Consider the following 20,678-nt stretch of genomic DNA (forward strand, 5'->3'; position numbering starts at 1 on the left):
GCTGGCAGGGACAGTGAATGTTGAGATGGATAGTTAAGAAAACAGTTTAATGTGAGATGAATGTGCAACAATGTCGGATGCATAGCCCCAAAAAAACTAAGAAATAAACAATGGAGTGTGTTTTGACTTTTAGTGCGTACCCAACTTGTCGGAAATGAGTTAATCTAGCAAAAAACGAAGAACTTTCAGAGAAATGCGTTGTTTAATTCCCGTCCTTGCAATCACTTGGCAAAATGGACTTTCAAGTTCTGCATAAGTAGGTCAGTGTCATGTTAGTCTAATATGTCGTAATACAAACAAAACCATTCCTCTGTTGTGTATGTCCCTGTATATATGTGTTGCCAGTTATCATATCGTATTCATTATTCAACAAGCATATAAAACACCATTTGCGACAACAGTTGACTAATGGTTCCTGTGGTCTCCTTCCAGGTGATGAGGGGAAGCCCAACATTGAGGTGATCGTCCTGGTGTGTACAGGAGCTGCTGCCACCTTCCTCTGGCTCATGCTGATCCTCTTCATCCGCAAGCTGAGGAAGGTAACAAGAGATCTCCCTGCAATCACAGCTAGTTCTCCAGTGTCTCTTACTCTTCTTGACTGTGAAGACATTTGAGAGTGTAAACTGTTTGGATACTGCACTGAGCACTTTGCTCACCGCAGCATCATGCCATTTAAAAAATGCTCTTCTCAAGACCTATTCAAACACCCACACTACATTTTTAAGGGTTTTGTATGTGTTTCAGGAGTGGAAGCAATCTTGTTATACAAATTCCACGAACTGCCATCACTGAGTCATTTCTCTTGTGAAATGCAAATTACTTTGGATCATTTTATCTCTATGTTTACGAGTTCCACATTTCCTGACATTGGAGAAGTGCTTGTGTACTGCATGTTGAGAAAGAATAGGTTCAGAGACAGCTTCTGTCTCCAAGCAATAAGACTGCTGAATAGCTCAGCAATGGCTACCTACACACTGACTATCTGCACTGACTCTATGCACACTTATAGGTCTCTATCCACACACTCACACACACTTCAAATATAATAAAATAAAGTTGTATTTGTCACATGCGCCGAATACAACAGGTGAATAGTCACTTTACCCCTACCTACCGTGAAGTGCTTTCTTACAAGCCCTTAACCAACAATGCAGCTCAAGAAATAGAGTTAAGAAAATATTTACTAAATAAAATAACGTTAAAAAAATTAAAAAGTAAAACAAGAAAATTACATAACAATAGCGAGGCTATATACAGGGGGTACCGGTACCGAGTCAATGTGTGGGGGCACATGTTAGTCGAGGTAATTTGGACATGTAGGTAGGGGTAAAGTGACTATGCATAGATAATAAGCAGCGAGTAGCAGCTGGAGTCTCTGTAACACCTTACGGTCAGATGCTGAGAAGTTGCCATACCAGGCGGTGATGCAACCGATGCTCTCGATGATGCAGCTGTAGAACCTTTTGAGGATTTGAGGAACCATGCCAAATCTTTTCAGTCTCCTGAGGGGGAAAAGGTGTTGTTGTACCCTCTTCACAACTGTCTTTGTGTGCTTGGACCATGATTGTTCATTGGTGATGTGGACACCAAGGAACTTTAAACTCTCAACCTGCTCCACTACAGCCCTGTCGATGTTAATGGGGGCTTGTACAGCCCTCCTTTTCCTATAGTCCACAATCAGCTCCTTCGTTCCTTTGTCTTGTTCCTTTGTCAAATTGAGGGAGAGATTGTTGTCCTGGCACCACACTTCCAGGTCCCTGACATCATCCCTATAGGCTGTCTCATCGTTGTCAGTGACCACTGTTGTGTCATCGCAAACTTAATGAGGGTGTTGGAATCGTGCTTGACCAGGCAGTCATGGGTGAACAGGGAGTACAGGAGAGGACTGAGCACGCACCCCTGAGTGGTCCCTGTGTTGACGATCAGCGTGGCGAATGTGTTGTTACCTACCCTTACTACTTGGGGGCGACTCGTCAGGAAGTCCAGGATCCAGTTGCAGAGGGAGGTGTTTAGTCCCAGGGTCCTTGGCTTATTGATGAGCTTTGAGGGCTCTATGGTGTTGAACGCTGAGCTGTAGTCAATGAATAGCATTCTCACATAGGTGTTCCTTCTGTCCAAGTGGGAAAGGGCAGTGTGGAGTGCGATTGAGATTGCGTCATCTGTGGATCTATTGGGGCGGTATGCGAATTGGAGTGGGTCTGGAGTTTCTGGTATGATGGTGTTGTTGTGAGCCATGACCAGTCTTTCAAAGTACATCATGGCTACCGACGTGAGTGCTACGAGGCGGTAATCATTTAGGCAGGTTACCTTTGCTTCCTTGGGCACAGGGACTATGGTGGTCTGTTTAAAACATGTAGGTATTACAGACTCGGTCAGGAAGAGCTTGAAAATGTCAGTGAAGACACTTGCCAGTTGGTCCGCGCATGCTTTGAGTACACATCCTGGTAATCCGTATGGCCCCGTTGAAAGGTCTTGCTCACATCGGCTATGGAGAGCGTGATCACACAGTTGTCTGTAACAGATGATGCTCTCCTGCATGCTTCAGTGTTGCTTGCCTTGAAGCAAGCATAAAAGGCATTTAGCTCATCTGGTAGGCTTGCGTCACTGGCCAGCTCGCAGCTGGGTTTTTTGTAGTCTGTAATAGTTTGCAAGCCATGCCACATCCGACGAGCGACAGAGCCGGTGTAGTCGGATTCAATCTTAGTCCTGTATTGACACTTTGCCTATTTGAGGGCATAGCAGGATTATTTATAAGCGTCTGGATTAGTGTCCCGCTCCTTGAAAACGGCAGCTCTAGCCTTTAGCTCGGTGCGAATGTTGCCTGTAATCCATGGCTTCCGGTTGGGATATGTATGTACAGTCACTGTGGGGACGACATCGTCTATGCACTTATTGATGAAGCCGGTGACTGAGGGGGTATACTCCTCAATTAAATTGATTTAAGTTTGCCTGCATTAAAGTCCCCGGCCACTAGGAGTGCCCCTTCTGGATGAACATGTTCTTGTTTGCTTATGCCCTTATACAGCTCGCTGAGTGTTCTTTGCATTTGCAGTTTGTGGTGATAAATAGATGGCTACGAATGATATAGATGAAAACTCTCTTGGTAGATAGTGTGGTATACAGCTTCTCATGAGGTATTCTACCTCAGGGGAGCAATACCTCAAGACGTCCCTAATATTTGCACTAGCATTTATTAACAAATAGACACACACACCCCTCGTCTTAACAGACGTAGCTGCTCTGTCCTGCCGATGCACGGAAAACCCAGCCAGCCCTATATTATCCATTTTGTTGCTCAGCCATGTCTCGTGAAACAGAAGATATTACAGTTTTTAATGTCCTGTTGGTGGGATAGTCTTAATCGTAGATCGTCCAGTTTATTTTCCAATGATTGCATGTTGGCCAATAATACGGAGGGTAGTGGTGGTTTACCTACTCGCCTGCGAATTCTCACAAGGTACCCTCCCCCATCCCCCCTTTTCTCAGTCTTTTCTTCACGTGAATGACAGGGATTTGGGCCTGGTCTTGACAAAGCAGTCTATCCTTCGTGTCGGATTCATTAAAGAAAAATCTTTGTCCAGTTCGAGGTGAGTAATCGCTGTTCTGTTGTCCAGAAGCTCTTTTCGGTCATAAGAGACGGTAGCAGCAACATTATGTACAAAATAAGTTACAAACAGCGGCATTATTCTGAACACTTACACTCTCATTCTCGCGCGCACACACACACATATACACACTCACATACATATACTGACGACACAGACACTAACACTTTCACACACACACACCCTCATGGACAAGTACAACCAGTCCTGCTATGCCCTCAGTAAGGCAATCAAACAGGCAAAACGTCAGTACAGAGACAAAGTGGAGTTGCAATTCAGCGGCTCAGACAAAGGTGGCAGGGACTCCAGACAATCACGGATTATAAAGGGAAACCTAGCCACATTGCGGACACTGACGCCTTGCTCCCAGACAAGCTAAACACCTTCTTTGCTCACTTCGAGGAAAACAAAGTGCCGCCGCCGCGAGCCACCGCCTCTGGCCATCTCTCCCTATCCCAGTCTATGGTCACCACTTACCAAAGAAAGCGAACGCGTTGCTCCCGGACAAGCTAAACACCTTCTTCGACTGCTTTGAGGAAAGCACTTGATTTGATTTTGATTTGACTAAATTACTATCACCGGTAGCACTCATTTCTGTCATCATGAAGTGCTTTGAGAGGCTAGTTAAGGATCATATTGCCTCCACCTTACCCTACACCCTAGATCGATTACAATTTACATACCGCACCAACAGATCCACGGATGAGGCAATCGCCTTTACACTGCACAATGCCCTATCCCATCTGGACAAGAGGAACACTTATGTAAGAATGCTGTTCATCGACTACAGCTCAGCCTTCAACCCCATCGTATCCTCCAAGCTCATCATTAATCTCAAGGCACTGGGTCTGAACCCCTCCCTGTGCAACTGGGTCCTGGACTACCTGATGGGCCGACCGCAGGCGGTAAAGGTAGGCAACACCACTGCCGCTATGCTGATCCTCAACATGAGGGCCACACAGGGGTGCATGCTCAGCCCCCTCCTGAACTCCCTGTTTACCCATGATTGCATGGCCACGAACGTCTCCAACTCAATCATCAAGTTTGAAGACGACACAACTGTGGTAGTAGGCCTGATTACCAACAACGACGAAACCCTGGCGGAGTGGTGCCAGGAAAATAACCTCTCCCTCAATGTCAACAAAATGAAGGAGCTAATCGAAGACTTCAGGAGAAAGAAGGAGGAGGGCACCCTCATCCACACCTATGGAAAGGATGAAAAGCTTCTAGTTCCTCGTGTACATTTCACTGACAACTTGAAATCATCCACCCGCACAGACAGTGTGGTGAAGAAGGCGCAACAACACCTCTTCAACCTCAGGACGCTGAAAAAATTTGGTTTGGCCACTAAGACCCTCACAAACGTCTACAGATGCACCATTGAGAGCATCCTCCCGGGCTGTATCACTGCCTGGTACGACAACTGTACCGTCCACAACCGCAGGGTTCTCTAGAGGGTGGTGCGATCTGCCCAACGCATCACCAGGGGCACACTGCCGACCTGCCTTCAAGAACATCTACAGCACCCAGTTTCACAGGAAGGCCAAAAAGTTCATCAAGGACCTCAGCCACACGAACCACGGCCTGTTCACCTGCTACCATCTATAAGGAGGAGACCGTACAGGTACATCACAGCTGGGACCGAGAGACTGAAAAACAGCTTTTACCTCCAGGCCATCAGACTGTTAAATAGTCATCACTAGTCAGCCTCCGCTCAGTAACCTGCCCTGATCTTAGTCATTGTTACTACCTTGCTACGACCTGGTACCCTACCTGCACCTTCGAGGCTGTACATAGTACATAGTTATGGAACACTGGTTACTTTAATAATGTTTGCAAACTGTTTTACCCACTTTATATGTACAGTTGAAGTCGGAAGTTTACATACACCTCAGCCAAATACATGTAAACTGTTTCACAATTCCTGACATGTAATCCTAGTAAAAAGTCCCCGTCTTAGGTCAGTTAGGATCACCACTTTATTTTAAGAATGTGAAATGTCCGAATAATAGTATAGAGAAGGATTTATTTCAGCCTTTATTTATTTCATCACATTCCCAGTGTGTCAGAAGATTACATTAGATTACATACACTCAATTGGTATTTGGTAGCATTGCCTTTAAACTGTTTAACTTGGGTCAAACGTTTCGGGTAGCCTTCCACAAGCTTCCCACAATAAGTTGGGTGAATTTTGGCCCATTCCTCCTGACAGAGCTGGTGTAACGGAGTCAGGTTTGTAGGGCTCCTTGCTCACACATGCTTTTTCAGTTCTACCCACATATTTGCTATGGGATTGAGGTCAGGGCTTTGTGATGGCCACTCCAATACCTTGACTTTGTTGTCCTTAAGCCAATTTGCCACAACTTTGGAAGTATGCTTGGGGTCATTGTCCATTTGGAAGACCCATTTGCAACCAAGCTTTAACTTCCTGACTGATGTCTTGAGATGTTGCTTCAATATATCCACATAATTTCCCGCTTCATGATGCCATCTATTTTGTGAAGTGCACCAGTCCCTCCTGCAGCAAAGCACCCCCACAACATGATGCTGCCACCCCCGTGCTTCCCCCTCCAAACATAACGATGGTCATTATGGCCAAACAGTTCTATTTTTGTTTTAACAGACCAGAGGACATTTTTCCAAAAAGTACGATCTTTGTCTCCATGTGCAGTTGCAAACCGTAGTCTGGCTTTTTATGGTGGTTTTGGAGCAGTGGCTTCTTCCTTGCTGAGCGACCTTTCAGGATATGTCAATATAGGACTTGTTTTACTGTGGATATAGATACACTTTTGTACCTGTTTCCTCCAGCATCTTCACAAGGTCCTTTGCTGTTGTTCTGGGATTGAAATGCACTCTTTGCACCACAGTATGTTCATCTCTAGGAGACAGAACGCATCTCCTCGCTGAGCGGTATGACGGCTGCGTGGTCCCATGGTGTTTATACTTGCGTACTAATGTTTGTAAACGATGAACGTGGTACCTTCAGGTGTTTGGAAATTGCTCCCAAGGATGAACCAGGCTGATTTCTTCTGATTTTCCCATGATGTCAAGCAAAGAGGCACTGAGTTTGAAGGTAGGCCTTGAAATACATCCACAGGTACACCTCCAATTGACTCAAATTATGTAAATTAGCCTATCAGAAGCTTCTAAAGCCATGACATCATTTTCTGGAATTTTCCAAGCTGTTTAAAGGCACAGTCAACTTAGTGTATGTAAACTTCTGACCCACTGGAATTGTGAAACAATTAATTATAAGTGAAATTATCTGTGTGTAAACAATTGTTGGAAAAATTACTTGTGTCATGCATAAAGTAAATGTCCTAACCGTCTTGCCAAAACTATAGTTTGTTAACAAGAAATTTGTGTAAAGGTTGAAAAATTAGTTTTAATGACTCAGCCTAAGTCCATGTAAACTTCCGAATTCAACTGTATATGTTATCTTCAATCTACACACAATACACCATAATGACAAAGTTAAAAAAATATATAAAAAAATATCACATTTACGTAAGTATTCAGACCCTTTACTCAGTACTTTGTTGAAGGACCTTTGACAGTGATTACAGCCTTGAGTCTTCTTAGGTATGACACTACAAGTTTGGCACACCTGTATTTGGGGAGTTTCTCCCATTCTTCTCTGCAGATCTTCAAGCTCTGTCAGGTTGGATGGGGAGAGTCACTGCACAGCTATTTTCATGTCTCTCCAGAGATGTTCGATCGGGTTCAAGTCCCGGCTCTGGCTGGGCCTCTCAAGGACATTGAGACTTGTCCCGAAGCCACTCCTGCATTGTCTTGGCTGTGTGCTTAGGATCATTGTCCTGTTGGAAGGTAAACCTTCGACCCAGTCTGAGGTCCTGAGCGCTCTGGAGCAGGTTTTCATCAAAGAACTCTCTGTACTTTGCTCCGTTCATCTTTCCCTCGTTCCTGACTAGTCTCCCAGTCCATGCCGCTGAAAAACATCCCCACAGCATGATGCTGCCACCACCATGCTTCACCATAGGGATGGTGCCAGGTTTCCTTGGCATTCAGGCCAAAGAGTTCAATCTTGGTTTCATCAGACCAGAGAATCTTGTTTCTCATGGTCTGAGAGTCTTAGGTGACTTTTGGCAAACTCCAAGCGGGCTGTCATGTGCCTTTTACTGAGGAGTGACATCCTTCTAGCCACTCTACCATAAACGCCTGATTGGTGGAGTTCTGTAGAGATGGTTCTCCTTCTGGAAGGTTCTCCCTTCTCCACAGAGGAACTCTGGAGCTCTGTCAGAGTGACCATCGGTTCTTGGTCACCGCCCTTCTCCTCCAATTGCTCAGTTTGGCCAGGCGGCCAGCTCTATGAAGAGTCTTGGTGGCTCCAAACTTCTACCAGTTTATGGAGGCCGCTGTGTTCTTTGGGACATTCAATGCTGCAGACATTTTTTGGTACCCTTCCCCAGATCTGTGCTTCGACACAATCCTGTCTCAGAGCTCTACAGACTATTCCTTCGAATGTAACAAAATGTGGAAAAATTCAAAGGGTCTGAATACTTTCCGAATGCTCCGTACATATACAGTATACTGTATTTATATTCTGACATCGCTCGTTCTAATACATGTAGAAAATTTCATTTGTTTCTTTATCTTTTGTGGATTGGCGTGTATTGTTTTGTATTGTTAGATATATATTACTGTACTGTTGGAGCTAAGAACGTAAGCATTTAACATCTGGAAAATATGTTTGCTTGTTACAGTCTTGTCTCATCGCTGCAACTCCCGTACGGACTCGTGAGAGGCCCACTTAACCCGGAAGCCAGCCGTTACCAATGTGTCGGAGGAAACACTGTGCACCTGGCGACCATGTCAGCGTGCACTTCGCCCGGCACGCCACAGGAGTTGCTAGTGCTAGTACATCCAAACCCTCTCCCGGTCGTGGCACAGCTAGCACTGCCATGCAGGGCCTTGGACCACTGCACCACCTGTCCATGCTTTAAATTTCGTAGTATGCATTTGTTAAGAGTTACTATCTTGCCTCATCGCTACAACTCCCGTACGGGCTTGGGAGAGACGAAGGTCGAAAGCCTGAAAACACAACCCAACCAAGCCGCACTGCTTCTTAACACAGCGTGCATCCAACCCGGTGCACGGAGGAAACACCGTGCACCCGGCGACCTAGTTAGTGTGCACTGCGCCCGGCCCGCCACAGGAGTCGCTAGTGCGCGATGAGACAAGGATATCCCTACCGGCCAAACCCTCCCTAACACGGACGACGCTAGGCCAATTGTGCGTCGCCCCATGGACCTCCCGGGTCGTGGCCGGCTGCGACAGGGCCTGGGCTTGAACCCAGAGTCTCTGGTGGCACAGCTAGCACTGCGATGCAGTGCCCTAGACCACTGTGCCACCCGGGAGGCCCTGTCCATGCTTTTTTAGATTCTATTCTGGATTTTATTTTTTGGCGGGAAAGTTTTTCTCTGAATGGTTTACACCTGTTGTATTCTGTGCATGTGACAAATAAACGTTGATTTGATTTGAATAGTTTCCGTAATAGTATATTGATGTTAACAGTGATAGTAGAGCATGTGTTCTTGTCTTTTAGTTAACATACTTACTGCACAATGCGCTCCATCACCATTTTATTATATTCTATTACATTTTATTTTATTCTCCCCCCTTCCAGCCGGACTACATGATGGGTCCATCCATCATCATCGACCCAGACGAGTGTCCTCTGGACGAGCAGTGTGAACGCCTGCAGTACGATGGCAGCAAATGGGAGTTTCCCCGAGACCGCCTCAGACTGGGTGAGTACCTTACTACAGCATACAGCACTGGTACAGTCTAAGAAGTCACTCACCATGACCACGCTGTAACTCAAAGGCCTATACGCACCATGAATTGGCACCTACTGTAAGCGTATTTACTTGTCCAGCCTACATTTCACATCCACAGGTCAATGTGATGTTGATAATGTGGCACCCATCTGGGTCCTCTTAAACTGTGTGACCCTGTTTGCCCATTACATTGAAATCTAGTGCCAGAGAGGATGGTATGTGGCAGAGGTGACACCCCCCTGTGAAGAGGGTGTAGTGTCGTTGCTCATCAGCGACCCTCCACTGTCACCTGGTCTTAACGGCACTATAAATCCCCTGGAGGAGCGCTTCACGGGCCCAGTGGTCAGAACCTCAGCAGGTTGTTTTAATTACCCATAATTTCCCTGATAGAGAACCCAACCAGATTTACTACTCCCCAGGGGCCAGCCACTTTCATTTACATGTAGACCTATTGTAACCCACTGGCCCCCCTCTCTCTCTCTCTCTCTCTCTCTCTCTCGCTCTCTGTCCCAGGCAAAACTCTGGGCCATGGAGCATTCGGGAAAGTGGTGGAGGCCTCTGCTTTTGGGATTGACAAGCTCTCGACCTGCAAGACTGTGGCCGTCAAAATGCTGAAAGGTATTGAAGAAACATTATTATCAAGACTTTAATCTGAACATGTTATATATGCTAATTTACTCTCATGTGCACTTCTGTTGAAAAACCACGTTGAAACGTCATACAGGCTGTTTTCCACATAGCTTCCTTTCGCTCACACCTGGTGGAAATGGTACTGATAAAGGTGCTTCTCGCCAAATACAAACACAATATCCATTGTTTTGGGTGTAACAGATGTAAAACAGCCATCTGTCATTTCAGCAGACAATTTGGTTTCTCGCGCATGATATGAATTCAAAAGCTGTGCTAGCACATGTGCGTGTAATTAACAGTCGCGCACAGGCTATTTGTTCAAAGGAGGCGTGCGTTGGCTGCCTGAGACCTTGGTGTCCCTGATGAGGATGACAGTCTACAGCTATGACAGGAATCAGGATAGCATTCCACTTGGTGTTAGTGATTGCAAAGTTTAAAAGTGTAAAAAACAAAAAGTTGTCAAATAAAGGTTAGAAAAATAAAAGTGCTTATTAATAATTGTAACCCAGATGCTTTGGAGATACACAAACAATTGGAAACAACCCCCCCCCCCCCCCTCCCCACACACACCTGCTTCCCACATATGATTTATGGTCACCATAAATTATGGTCACATTTCAGTCTTTCTAAATCTGGCAGAGCATATTTATCCCATCAACAATTGAGTAAAAAGCAGTAAAAAGCAATGCAGAAGGAGAGAGACTCCGAGAGAAGGGGGGGAGACTGTCCAAGGAATTTTACCTAGTGATCTTAGCAGAATAAACATTTCAGCCCAATATCACTGACACTGACTGTATCCCCTTAGGGTTGATGTGGTCCAACTAACTTTCCTCCGGGTTCTGTTAGGATATTCAACTATAACTCTGTAGAGTAATGGGGCCACAGATGGATACTGATGGTGTTGTGAAACATCTAGCTACATGGGGATGATAAATCAGGCCATTTGTTAGATATTTCTGTCAGTGTTTAAGCATTAATCATCTCTTTCCATTAATCATGGAGGAACCAAACTCACCAGGCCGGCTGCTGCTCCGCTGCTCTACTGCTCTACTCCAGCCCCCCCCCAGGTCAAACATAATGAAAAGCAGCTCACTTCCCTAAACTGACCCTCCGTGCAGTGTGGTTTGAGACTCAGCGTCAGTCAGCTCCAGCTTCCAGAGCAGGCTGGGACCACTGTGATGAGCCAAAATAAGACAGAGCAGAAGTACAGTCCCACAATTCACAAGTTTTCCATTCGTTATTTAAATTCAAGTAATTGATTCATTGTTTAAAACCTTTTACTGCAGTGGGCTAAATCAGGGTCACACAGAGTTTTTCTTGGTAGTCCTAAACAAATAAAGTATACACCTCACACACATGGTTATGGGCTTTAAAAAGAAGACACCTGTACCATGTCAGATACAGCGTTTCAAAGTATTCCATTTTGAGTTTGCATCCCAATATTACAGAAGAATATAACATGTTTATTAATTATGCAATTATGGAAAATATGAATAACCTTCCACCCATGAGGCCACTAGAGGGCGATTTGGTCGTTTTCCCCCTCCGTTTTTTTGGTAATTTGGTCATCGAACGTTCGCCATTCATTTTTTAAATTCAAGTCGTTGATTCATTATTTAAATCGCCCAAAATCCCTGTTAGATTAAACCACATCCAGGGAGTCAGTGATGGCTGAGAGCAAGATTATTTTGCAACACCATTTTGTTCAGTCAATGTTTTCATTCTGTTTATCAGTTAGGGACATTATTGGTACCGTTGCTAACTCCAACCACCTGTGTCCAGATGAGCTTTTCAGATAAAAGAAGAGCGAGACATTACACAGGCACATTGGACGCATTAGGCTAGTTGGTATTCCACAGTCTTTGAGATCAATGTTACTGAGAGGTTTAGAGGGACCGTTAGTCTTGGCGTCGATGCCCCCCCCCCCCCCCCCCCCCCCAAAAAAAAGGATGAGTCACTCTGGTAGTGTTTAGTTTACGTGATTAAATAAATCCCTCCCTCTGACCTCATAGCATTTCTGACCAAGATATCGGCCTCTTATATTATGTGTAGACTAGCTATACAACTGAGAAACAAAACAGCATTTTATATTCTGGGAAAAAAATAATGTTACTGTCATATTGACTCTCCATGTGTGCTGCAGTGTTTATTGTGATGTAATGTATGGCTGTGCTTTAGGTTGTTCCCTCATGTATGCGAGCATCTAATTAGATGTTAGAGAATGCTGATGTTTGTGTTGTAAGTCCTATATATTCCCATGTTGACTTCATTTATTTCCCGCTGTCCATCGTTGCATACCATCTTCACCTTGCACATTGAATGTTCTCATGCAGATAATCATATTACCTTATGTGAAAAATGTCTTGCCTATCTAAAATCTCCTCCGCATGCGTAAAAATCTGTTCTTTATTTTCCATCTATACTGTTTGGTTTCCAGACGTCCAGGAACGTACATCAGTTGGCGTAATCTCAAACGAAGATAAAGAATTTATATGACATTTTCATTTAAAGTCCAAAATACATCCACTCTTTTGTGGAGTATGAAACAGTATCCCCGCAATGGGACATGTACATTTAACCTTCATCCCTGTAAATAGTCTGTGTTTATGTTGAAACAGGAGGAGCTACGACAAATGAGCGCAAGGCTCTGATGTCGGAGCTGAAGATCCTGATCCACATTGGTCATCATCTGAACGTGGTCAACCTGCTGGGAGCCTGCACCAAGCCTGGAGGTGAGAGAGAGAGGACAGGGTTAACTCTTATGTTTAAACTTAGTCACACTGTATGCCCTGCATGCAATTTGTGAAGTATGTTTATAAAATGATGGAATCTCAGAGAAAATCCTGTTTTGACTGTTTATGAATCATTACTTATCTGGAATCTTCTTTGAATTCCGTGCGTCTTTTTTCTCAGGTCCATTGATGATGATAGTGGAGTACTGCAAATATGGAAACTTGTCAAACTACTTGAGAAGCAAGAGGGCTGATTTCATCGTTTATAAGGTAAATCAGCAGCTTTCAGAAATCCTGCTTTCTCATCAAATCAAAAGCCTTCATGATTTAGTCTACTTAGCTGTCAAAACCTTCATGGTTCTGTACATTTCTCAACCTAATAGGAAAACCCCAGATTGTCAGAAGAACCGTTTTCTAAAGTGGCTCAAGGTTTGCATCTGTATCTTTGATCTGGTGTGTGTCTCGTATGTCAGAGCCAGGACGGTAAGGTGGTGACGTCGGGGTCGGGCTGTGACCTAAGCGAGCTCATCAAGCGGCGCCTGGAGAGCGTGGCCAGCACCGGAAGCTCGGCCAGCTCCGGCTTTGTGGAAGATAAGAGCTACTGCGACTCAGAGGAAGAGGAGGAAGGTAAACTAAATGAGCCAACAGCGTCTTCCTTCCCCTCACCGCCCCCTTCACCCTTCCCTCTCACCTCCACCCACACTCCCATGCCCCCTGATTGTTTTCTTCCCTGGGCCTGATAGGACGTTTCCTCCTCCTATTCATAAATTAAATCGATAGGACAGGAACCCCGGGCTGAGAGTAAAAGGAGGAGTGGAGGAGGAGGCCTCTGTTGACATCCTCCTCTGTCCTGACTGTTTGCCTGCTCCATGACAATAACAGGGGAGGTTAGCATTTTATATCATACCCCCAAGACATGCTAACCTCTCACCATGACAATAACAGGGGAGGTTAGCATTTTATATCATACCCCCAAGACATGCTAACCTCTCACCATGACAATAACAGGGGAGGTTATCATTTTGTATCATACCCCCAAGACATGCTAACCTCTCACCATGACAATAACAGGGGAGGTTATCATTTTGTATCATACCCCCAAGACATGCTAACCTCTCACCATGACAATAACAGGGGAGGTTAGCATTTTTGGGTGGGTATGATATTTATGCCTCTGTAATTTTCTCACTCACCATTTTTCACGATTCATTCAGGATTATCCGTAATAAGGGTAGCATCCACATTAGTGTAGAAGTATATTCTTATTTACAATAATAGTGACTTCAAAATGACACAATAGATTATTTACCATTAATTTCCATTGGGCACAAAATAATCTGAAACACAACCAAAACAAACTGCAAATGCATAAAAAATGGTAAAGTCTCAAGCTTGATGTGAAAAATGGGATAATTGCGTGCTAGGACTGTGGAACCAATTTATTTATTATTTATTTTTATATTTCAATTTTTTATTTTAACTTTTGTCTACTTTGATAGACATATATGTGAATTTGTCCCAATACTTTTGCTCCATTAAAATGGGGGACTATGTACAAAAAGTGCTGTCAATTCTAAACGGTTCACCTAATATGGATAAAGAAAAAACCATCAAATAAAATCTGACAGTCTGCACTTTAACATCATAGTCATTGTATCATATCATTTCATGCCAAAACGTTTGGAGCTCACTGTACGCGTTACACCGTACTAAATCACGTTCATGAAAATAGTTTGTATTCATTTCCACTTTATGTTCCGTTTTACCCTCAGAGCCAGAGGATCTGTACAAGAGAGTGCTGACAATGGAAGATTTGATTTGCTACATTTTCCAAGTTGCAAAAGGCATGGAGTTCCTGGCTTCACGCAAGGTATGCACCTCCTCCAGGCAAATTACGCTATCAAAATACTTTGCTAAAGGTAGTCTTGTGACACACATGTTGGGTATTAATCTAATACCAGTTTATAAAGCTTTATTCAGTCCAGTTGACTTTAGATTTAATAAAAGGCTGTTGTATTTTGACAGCTGGGGAAGTTGTTTTGTTCACATATTTTATTCATAGAACACTATGTTCATTGCGAGTCTATTGGCTATAATCAGTCTAAAACTCATTCAGATTTAAAGGTCTGTCACAAGCTCTGCGAGAGCGGATGGTACTAATTAGTGAACCCATTGTTGTCAATATTAGAGAGAAGGCTTTAACCTAGGTATGGAACACTTCTCATTCCGAATACAATTGATGACTGTTCCATATGGTTGTCTTAGCTGACATGCACAGGGCATTGAGTGTTTCCTGTCAGGTCACATGGTCAGGAAATAGACCTAGCCATGCTTTATCACATTAGGCTGAATCGTAACTTGAGATATGTCCACATAACTCAAACGTTCATGTAAAGTCATGCATCGATGTCAATCCTAATCTAACTGGATGTTTTCTCTTATTTTGTTAGTGTATTCATCGTGATCTGGCTGCAAGAAACATCCTACTGTCTGAGAATAATGTTGTGAAGATATGCGATTTTGGACTGGCCAGAGACATCTACAAAGACCCAGACTACGTTCGCAAAGGAGATGTAAGTATGAACAGCAATCTGATCTTTTTTACAATGCTATGCTGTGCTACTATTCATCTGACATAATAAGTCAATTACACGTGATGAAACGCACCAACGACTTGACGTCGATTATCGCCTGTTGTGTGAGAGAGAGCGGCATTCAAAAACACTCAGCTTGATCGAAAAGAACCAGAACACGTGTTCTGTTACTACCGACTTGGCAAAAACAAAAGAGGAATTGAATAAATGCAGGAAATCTGGGAAATGGCAGATATTCTGGGCAGATTTCACTGTTTTGTCTGAAAATGTAATAAACGTGTCTGTCTGCATAGACTAGAGGACGTTTGGTTGTTGAGGATGTTTGGTAGTACTATGCCATGAGGGCATTTACCCTACTTTACTCAACAAGCCCTTCTGCTTCTCCTCAGATGTGACAGGTCGGTTATTGATGGTATTGATGAGACAGCCAGTCACACAGGTGAGATGAGATACTGATTTAAAAGAGCTGTCGTCTCTTATCTCCATCTCTCCCCTCACAGGCCAGACTGCCCCTCAAGTGGATGGCGCCCGAGGCCATTTTTGACAAGATCTACACCACTCAGAGCGATGTGTGGTCCTTTGGAGTTCTGATGTGGGAGATCTTCTCTCTGGGTAAATATACATACCAGGAATGACTCACCATGCCTTCTAGTCCCTCAGACACATGCATACACACACACGATAACATACGCACTATACACACACGTACACATGGATTTTGTGTCGTAGATATGTGGTAGTAGAGTAGGGGCCTGAGGGAACACACTTAATGAGTTGTGAAATCTGTTGTGAATGTATTGTAATGTTTTTAAAATGGTATAACTGCCTTCATTTCGCTGGACCCCACCCACAAGGACTACTGTTTTAGGATTGTTAATGAAACTGCAAACATCGACTGCTTTGGTGCACACTGATCTTTTCTGACCTGTAATAGATTTCTATCAGAGAATTCTTATGATGCTATTTTTGATGATACTCAGTACAAATGTTGCTGCTTATAATTTGTTTTTTTTTAAATCAAATAGTCACAAAATAGTTTGAAAAAAACTATTGTCTGTATAATTATTTGCACACATAATCTTACAATGTTGCACACGGCGTGCAGTATTCCTTCCAAAGGAGGGAGAGGTTTCGTTCTGTCATCAGCCAGCAAGGTTCAGCGAGGAGACTAGTCTCCAGTCAGCTAGCCAGGCGAGGCAAGGTGCCCCCAGCCATGCAGATCCTCCAGATGCACTGGGTTATAGCTGGCTTCTGCTGCTGCGTAATTGTGCCTCTGGGACAAACAGGGGTGCATTGTCAGCTTGAGAACTATTTTCATGCTGCTCCTGCAAAAACATTAGTGAACTTGGACTGTGAATTCTATCACAGGCAAAGGGCCGTTAAAAAGAAAGAATACCTTCCATTTAAGTCGGCCGTTGCCTTCCCAGCTGGCAATGCAAACGCCGTGTAACCAAGCAGCCGATCAATGTAAATGTTTGCCCCTGCTGTGAAACCACTGCCACCTTCAAGATGCCATTGTATGTCGGTCCATGACTGTCTATGCACCGTGCACCACACCCGGCCTAGCTGTTCTATAGCAAGACTCCACATGACATGTTGTATGCTCAAATGTCACCATAGGTAGCAAGGACAACATTCAGAGTAAATGTGACAAAAGTGTAAGGAAAGAACAGTACATCGATTCAGGGCTTTTGGATTCATTGGGCATCTACACTTCAACCTCTGCCATGAAGCCAATCATTTTCGGCATTCAAACACTCGTTCTTTCTCTCTCTTGCTCTATCTCTCTCTTTTTTTCTTTCTCTCTCTCTCTTTCTTTCTTTCTAGCTCTCTTTCTTTCTCGCTCTCTTTCTTTCTCTCTCACTCTCCCGTAATCTTTCTCTGTCAGAACCACACACACACACACACACTGATACCTTCAAAGAACCACTCACTCACTCACACATCTGGGTGATGTTAACATGGTCTCAGAAAGATAAATTAGGACACGAAAACAACTGCACATTTTTTTTCAAACACTCAAGTCTGCCAATCTGATACAGATAGGTGTTTAGAGGTCAAAAGTTTGCTGCAGTCCCATGGTGCTGGAACCTGCATATCGCAACGTGACCCACAGTCTAGCAGCTTGAGTTTTGTCTTGTGTTTTGGGATTTCACCGTCTTGTTAGTTTAGGTGCCAAACCTTCATCTACACTTCGGTTTCTGTGTTAAACATGTGTTACGTGGTAATCTGCCTATTTACATAGTGTGTTCGGTTGACGTGATGAAGAGAGAGTATAACATGGCGTACTAGTAGATGGTACATCGTACCGACATAGTGCTCTGGAGCTTTCGATGCTATCTGATATTGTGTCAGGGATGTCAGTCGGGTACATGAAAATATTGGTTCATAAGTCTGGACATTTTTATGGATTAGATGGCGTGGGCAATATTTTCCAAAACCCCAACTGGATTGGATATTCGATACAAGTTGGCTTAGTCGTGTATTATTGTTTTCGTTTCGGCTGAGCCCAGCATAAATTCTAATTATTCTAGAAAGAGTCTTACTTCAGCCCCAATAGTCCAATTAAATCACATTGCTGTCTCTAGATGTTATTCAGTGTATAATATCATTGTTGTCGAGAGGAGAGTCATGACATGGTCCATGTGCAAGGTCAATCAGTTGAAGTCTTAACTGACTGTTTATGAATCTTTCTTGTCTAATCTGTGTAAAGTATCCGGGCCCTCTCTGTGTGGGAGATTGAAGTGTCTGATAAATCCCCCCCCTACCCCCCAGGTGCCTCTCCGTATCCCGGCTTACACATCGACGAGGACTTCTGCTGCCGACTGAAGGAAGGGACCAGGATGAGAGCTCCGGAATACTCCTCCTCTGAAATGTAAGGATCAAGCGATCTTTGTTACTCCATTACTTAACATACAAACCCCAATCTCATCCTCTAACTCAGGGCAAAAAAAAGAATACACTTGCAGTTTGAAGAGTGGCCGGTGACAGAAAGCTCTCTCACCTCTTGGCAGTGCATAATGCATCGAGCTCCCTTGGCTCGTGAAACTTGTAAAGACCCCGAAGCGTGCCTCTAGTCCTCTCAACGTATCCCCCAAACTCTCCTGAGGGTAATTATCCACCAGGTACTCTTACTCAGGGCAACACATTAGAGGGCAGTAAAGAAAAGCCTCCCATATTGATATACTGGAGCTGAAAAGAGGCCTTGTATCTGCTCCTTCATTCGTTTGAATGAGTGACAGGGCTTGATAGGCATCATGGGTAATCCAGCTCTGAATGTGGAGGGGAGACAGGTGCTGCTGATTGGCAGTTAACCGAGGGGTGTGGTGGGCGGCGAGGTGCGGATCCGTTTTCGGACTGACATCGATGCGGTCGTAATTGAGCCCCACATTAAAGACTGTGGGAGTGGGGAGTGGCCAGGGGGTAGCTGGACACAGGGTAATGAGAGCAAGGGTCGGGAGACTCCCCTCCCTTGTCCACACAAGGGGGATCAGATGCAGGGCAGATGTGGACGGTGCTGCTGAAACAGAATATCTTTGGGGGAGTCTAGGGTGGTTTCTCCTGCCCCTGTGGTTTCAGTGCTGTTAGTCTAGCAGAGAGGTGGACTGAACAGGAGGAGCTGGGGTTGTTGCCTTTATGAGGTCACTGGACAGGGGGATCTGGGGTTGTTGTTGCCTTTATGAGTTGACTGGGTGGCTTCTCAGCAGGGAGGACTATGTCCTGGGGCTCTCTCACTCACTGTCCCAGGCTATGGCACACGTCCGAGTTTACAGGGTTGGGGAGTAATGGATTACATGTAACTGTTTTTTTTTAAACTGCAGCTGTAATCTGTTACGTTACCAGCAAAAATATTGTAATCAGATTACAGATACTTTTGAAAAACTAGATGATTACAGTGCCTTGCGAAAGTATTCGCCCCCCTTGAACTTTGCGACCTTTTGCCACATTTCAGGCTTCAAACATAAAGATATAAAACTGTATTTTTTTGTGAAGAATCAACAACAAGTGGGACACAATCATGAAGTGGAACGACATTTATTGGATATTTCAAACTTTTTTAACAAATCAAAAACTGAAAAATTGGGCGTGCAAAATTATTCAGCCCCTTTACTTTCAGTGCAGCAAACTCTCTCCAGAAGTTCAGTGAGGATCTCTGAATGATCCAATGTTGACCTAAATGACTAATGATGATAAATACAATCCACCTGTGTGTAATCAAGTCTCCGTATAAATGCACCTGCACTGTGATAGTCTCAGAGGTCCGTTAAAAGCGCAGAGAGCATCATGAAGAACAAGGAACACACCAGGCAGGTCCGAGATACTGTTGTGAAGAAGTTTAAAGCCGGATTTGGATACAAAAAGATTTCCCAAGCTTTAAACATCCCAAGGAGCACTGTGCAAGCGATAATATTGAAATGGAAGGAGTATCAGACCACTGCAAATCTACCAAGACCTGGCCGTCCCTCTAAACTTTCAGCTCATACAAGGAGAAGACTGATCAGAGATGCAGCCAAGAGGCCCATGATCACTCTGGATGAACTGCAGAGATCTACAGCTGAGGTGGGAGACTCTGTCCATAGGACAACAATCAGTCGTATATTGCACAAATTTGGCCTTTATGGAAGAGTGGCAAGAAAGCCATTTCTTAAAGATATCCATAAAAAGTGTCATTTAAAGTTTGCCACAAACCACCTGGGAGACACACCAAACATGTGGAAGAAGGTGCTCTGGTCAGATGAAACCAAAATTGAACTTTTTGGCAACAATGCAAAACCTTATGTTTGGCGTAAAAGCAACACAGCTCATCACCCTGAACACACCATCCCCACTGTCAAACATGGTGGTGGCAGCATCATGGTTTGGGCCTGCTTTTCTTCAGCAGGGACAGGGAAGATGGTTAAAATTGATGGGAAGATGGATGGAGCCAAATACAGGACCATTCTGGAAGAAAACCTGATGGAGTCTGCAAAAGACCTGAGACTGGGACGGAGATTTGTCTTCCAACAAGACAATGATCCAAAACATAAAGCACAATCTACAATGGAATGGTTCAAAAATAAACATATCCAGGTGTTAGAATGGCCAAGTCAAAGTCCAGACCTGAATCCAATCGAGAATCTGTGGAAAGAACTGAAAACTGCTGTTCACAAATGCTCTCCATCCAACCTCACTGAGCTCGAGCTGTTTTGCAAGGAGGAATGGGAAAACATTTCAGTCTCTCGATGTGCAAAACTGATAGACATACCCCAAGCGACTTACAGCTGTAATCGCAGCAAAAGGTGGCGCTACAAAGTATTAACTTAAGGGGCTGAATAA

General features: G+C 44.2%; 1 protein-coding gene across 1 annotated transcript in view; it reads left to right on the plus strand.

Moving 5' to 3' along the window:
• LOC100136647 (vascular endothelial growth factor receptor kdr-like) overlaps positions 1-20,678 on the plus strand; it is an 89,075-nt gene that overhangs the window by 42,930 nt on the left and 25,467 nt on the right. Inside the window, exons 16-25 of the mRNA XM_021583881.3 lie at positions 433-539; positions 9,253-9,376; positions 9,920-10,024; positions 12,655-12,768; positions 12,950-13,038; positions 13,242-13,395; positions 14,541-14,638; positions 15,219-15,341; positions 15,863-15,974; positions 18,138-18,237. Coding sequence (XP_021439556.2) covers positions 433-539; positions 9,253-9,376; positions 9,920-10,024; positions 12,655-12,768; positions 12,950-13,038; positions 13,242-13,395; positions 14,541-14,638; positions 15,219-15,341; positions 15,863-15,974; positions 18,138-18,237 — 1,126 coding nt within the window. The remainder of the gene's footprint in view (positions 1-432; positions 540-9,252; positions 9,377-9,919; positions 10,025-12,654; positions 12,769-12,949; positions 13,039-13,241; positions 13,396-14,540; positions 14,639-15,218; positions 15,342-15,862; positions 15,975-18,137; positions 18,238-20,678) is intronic.

This window comes from Oncorhynchus mykiss, chromosome 25, assembly GCF_057628025.1.
Source record: "Oncorhynchus mykiss isolate SJ-2025 chromosome 25, ASM5762802v1, whole genome shotgun sequence".
Lineage (NCBI taxonomy): Eukaryota > Metazoa > Chordata > Actinopteri > Salmoniformes > Salmonidae > Oncorhynchus > Oncorhynchus mykiss.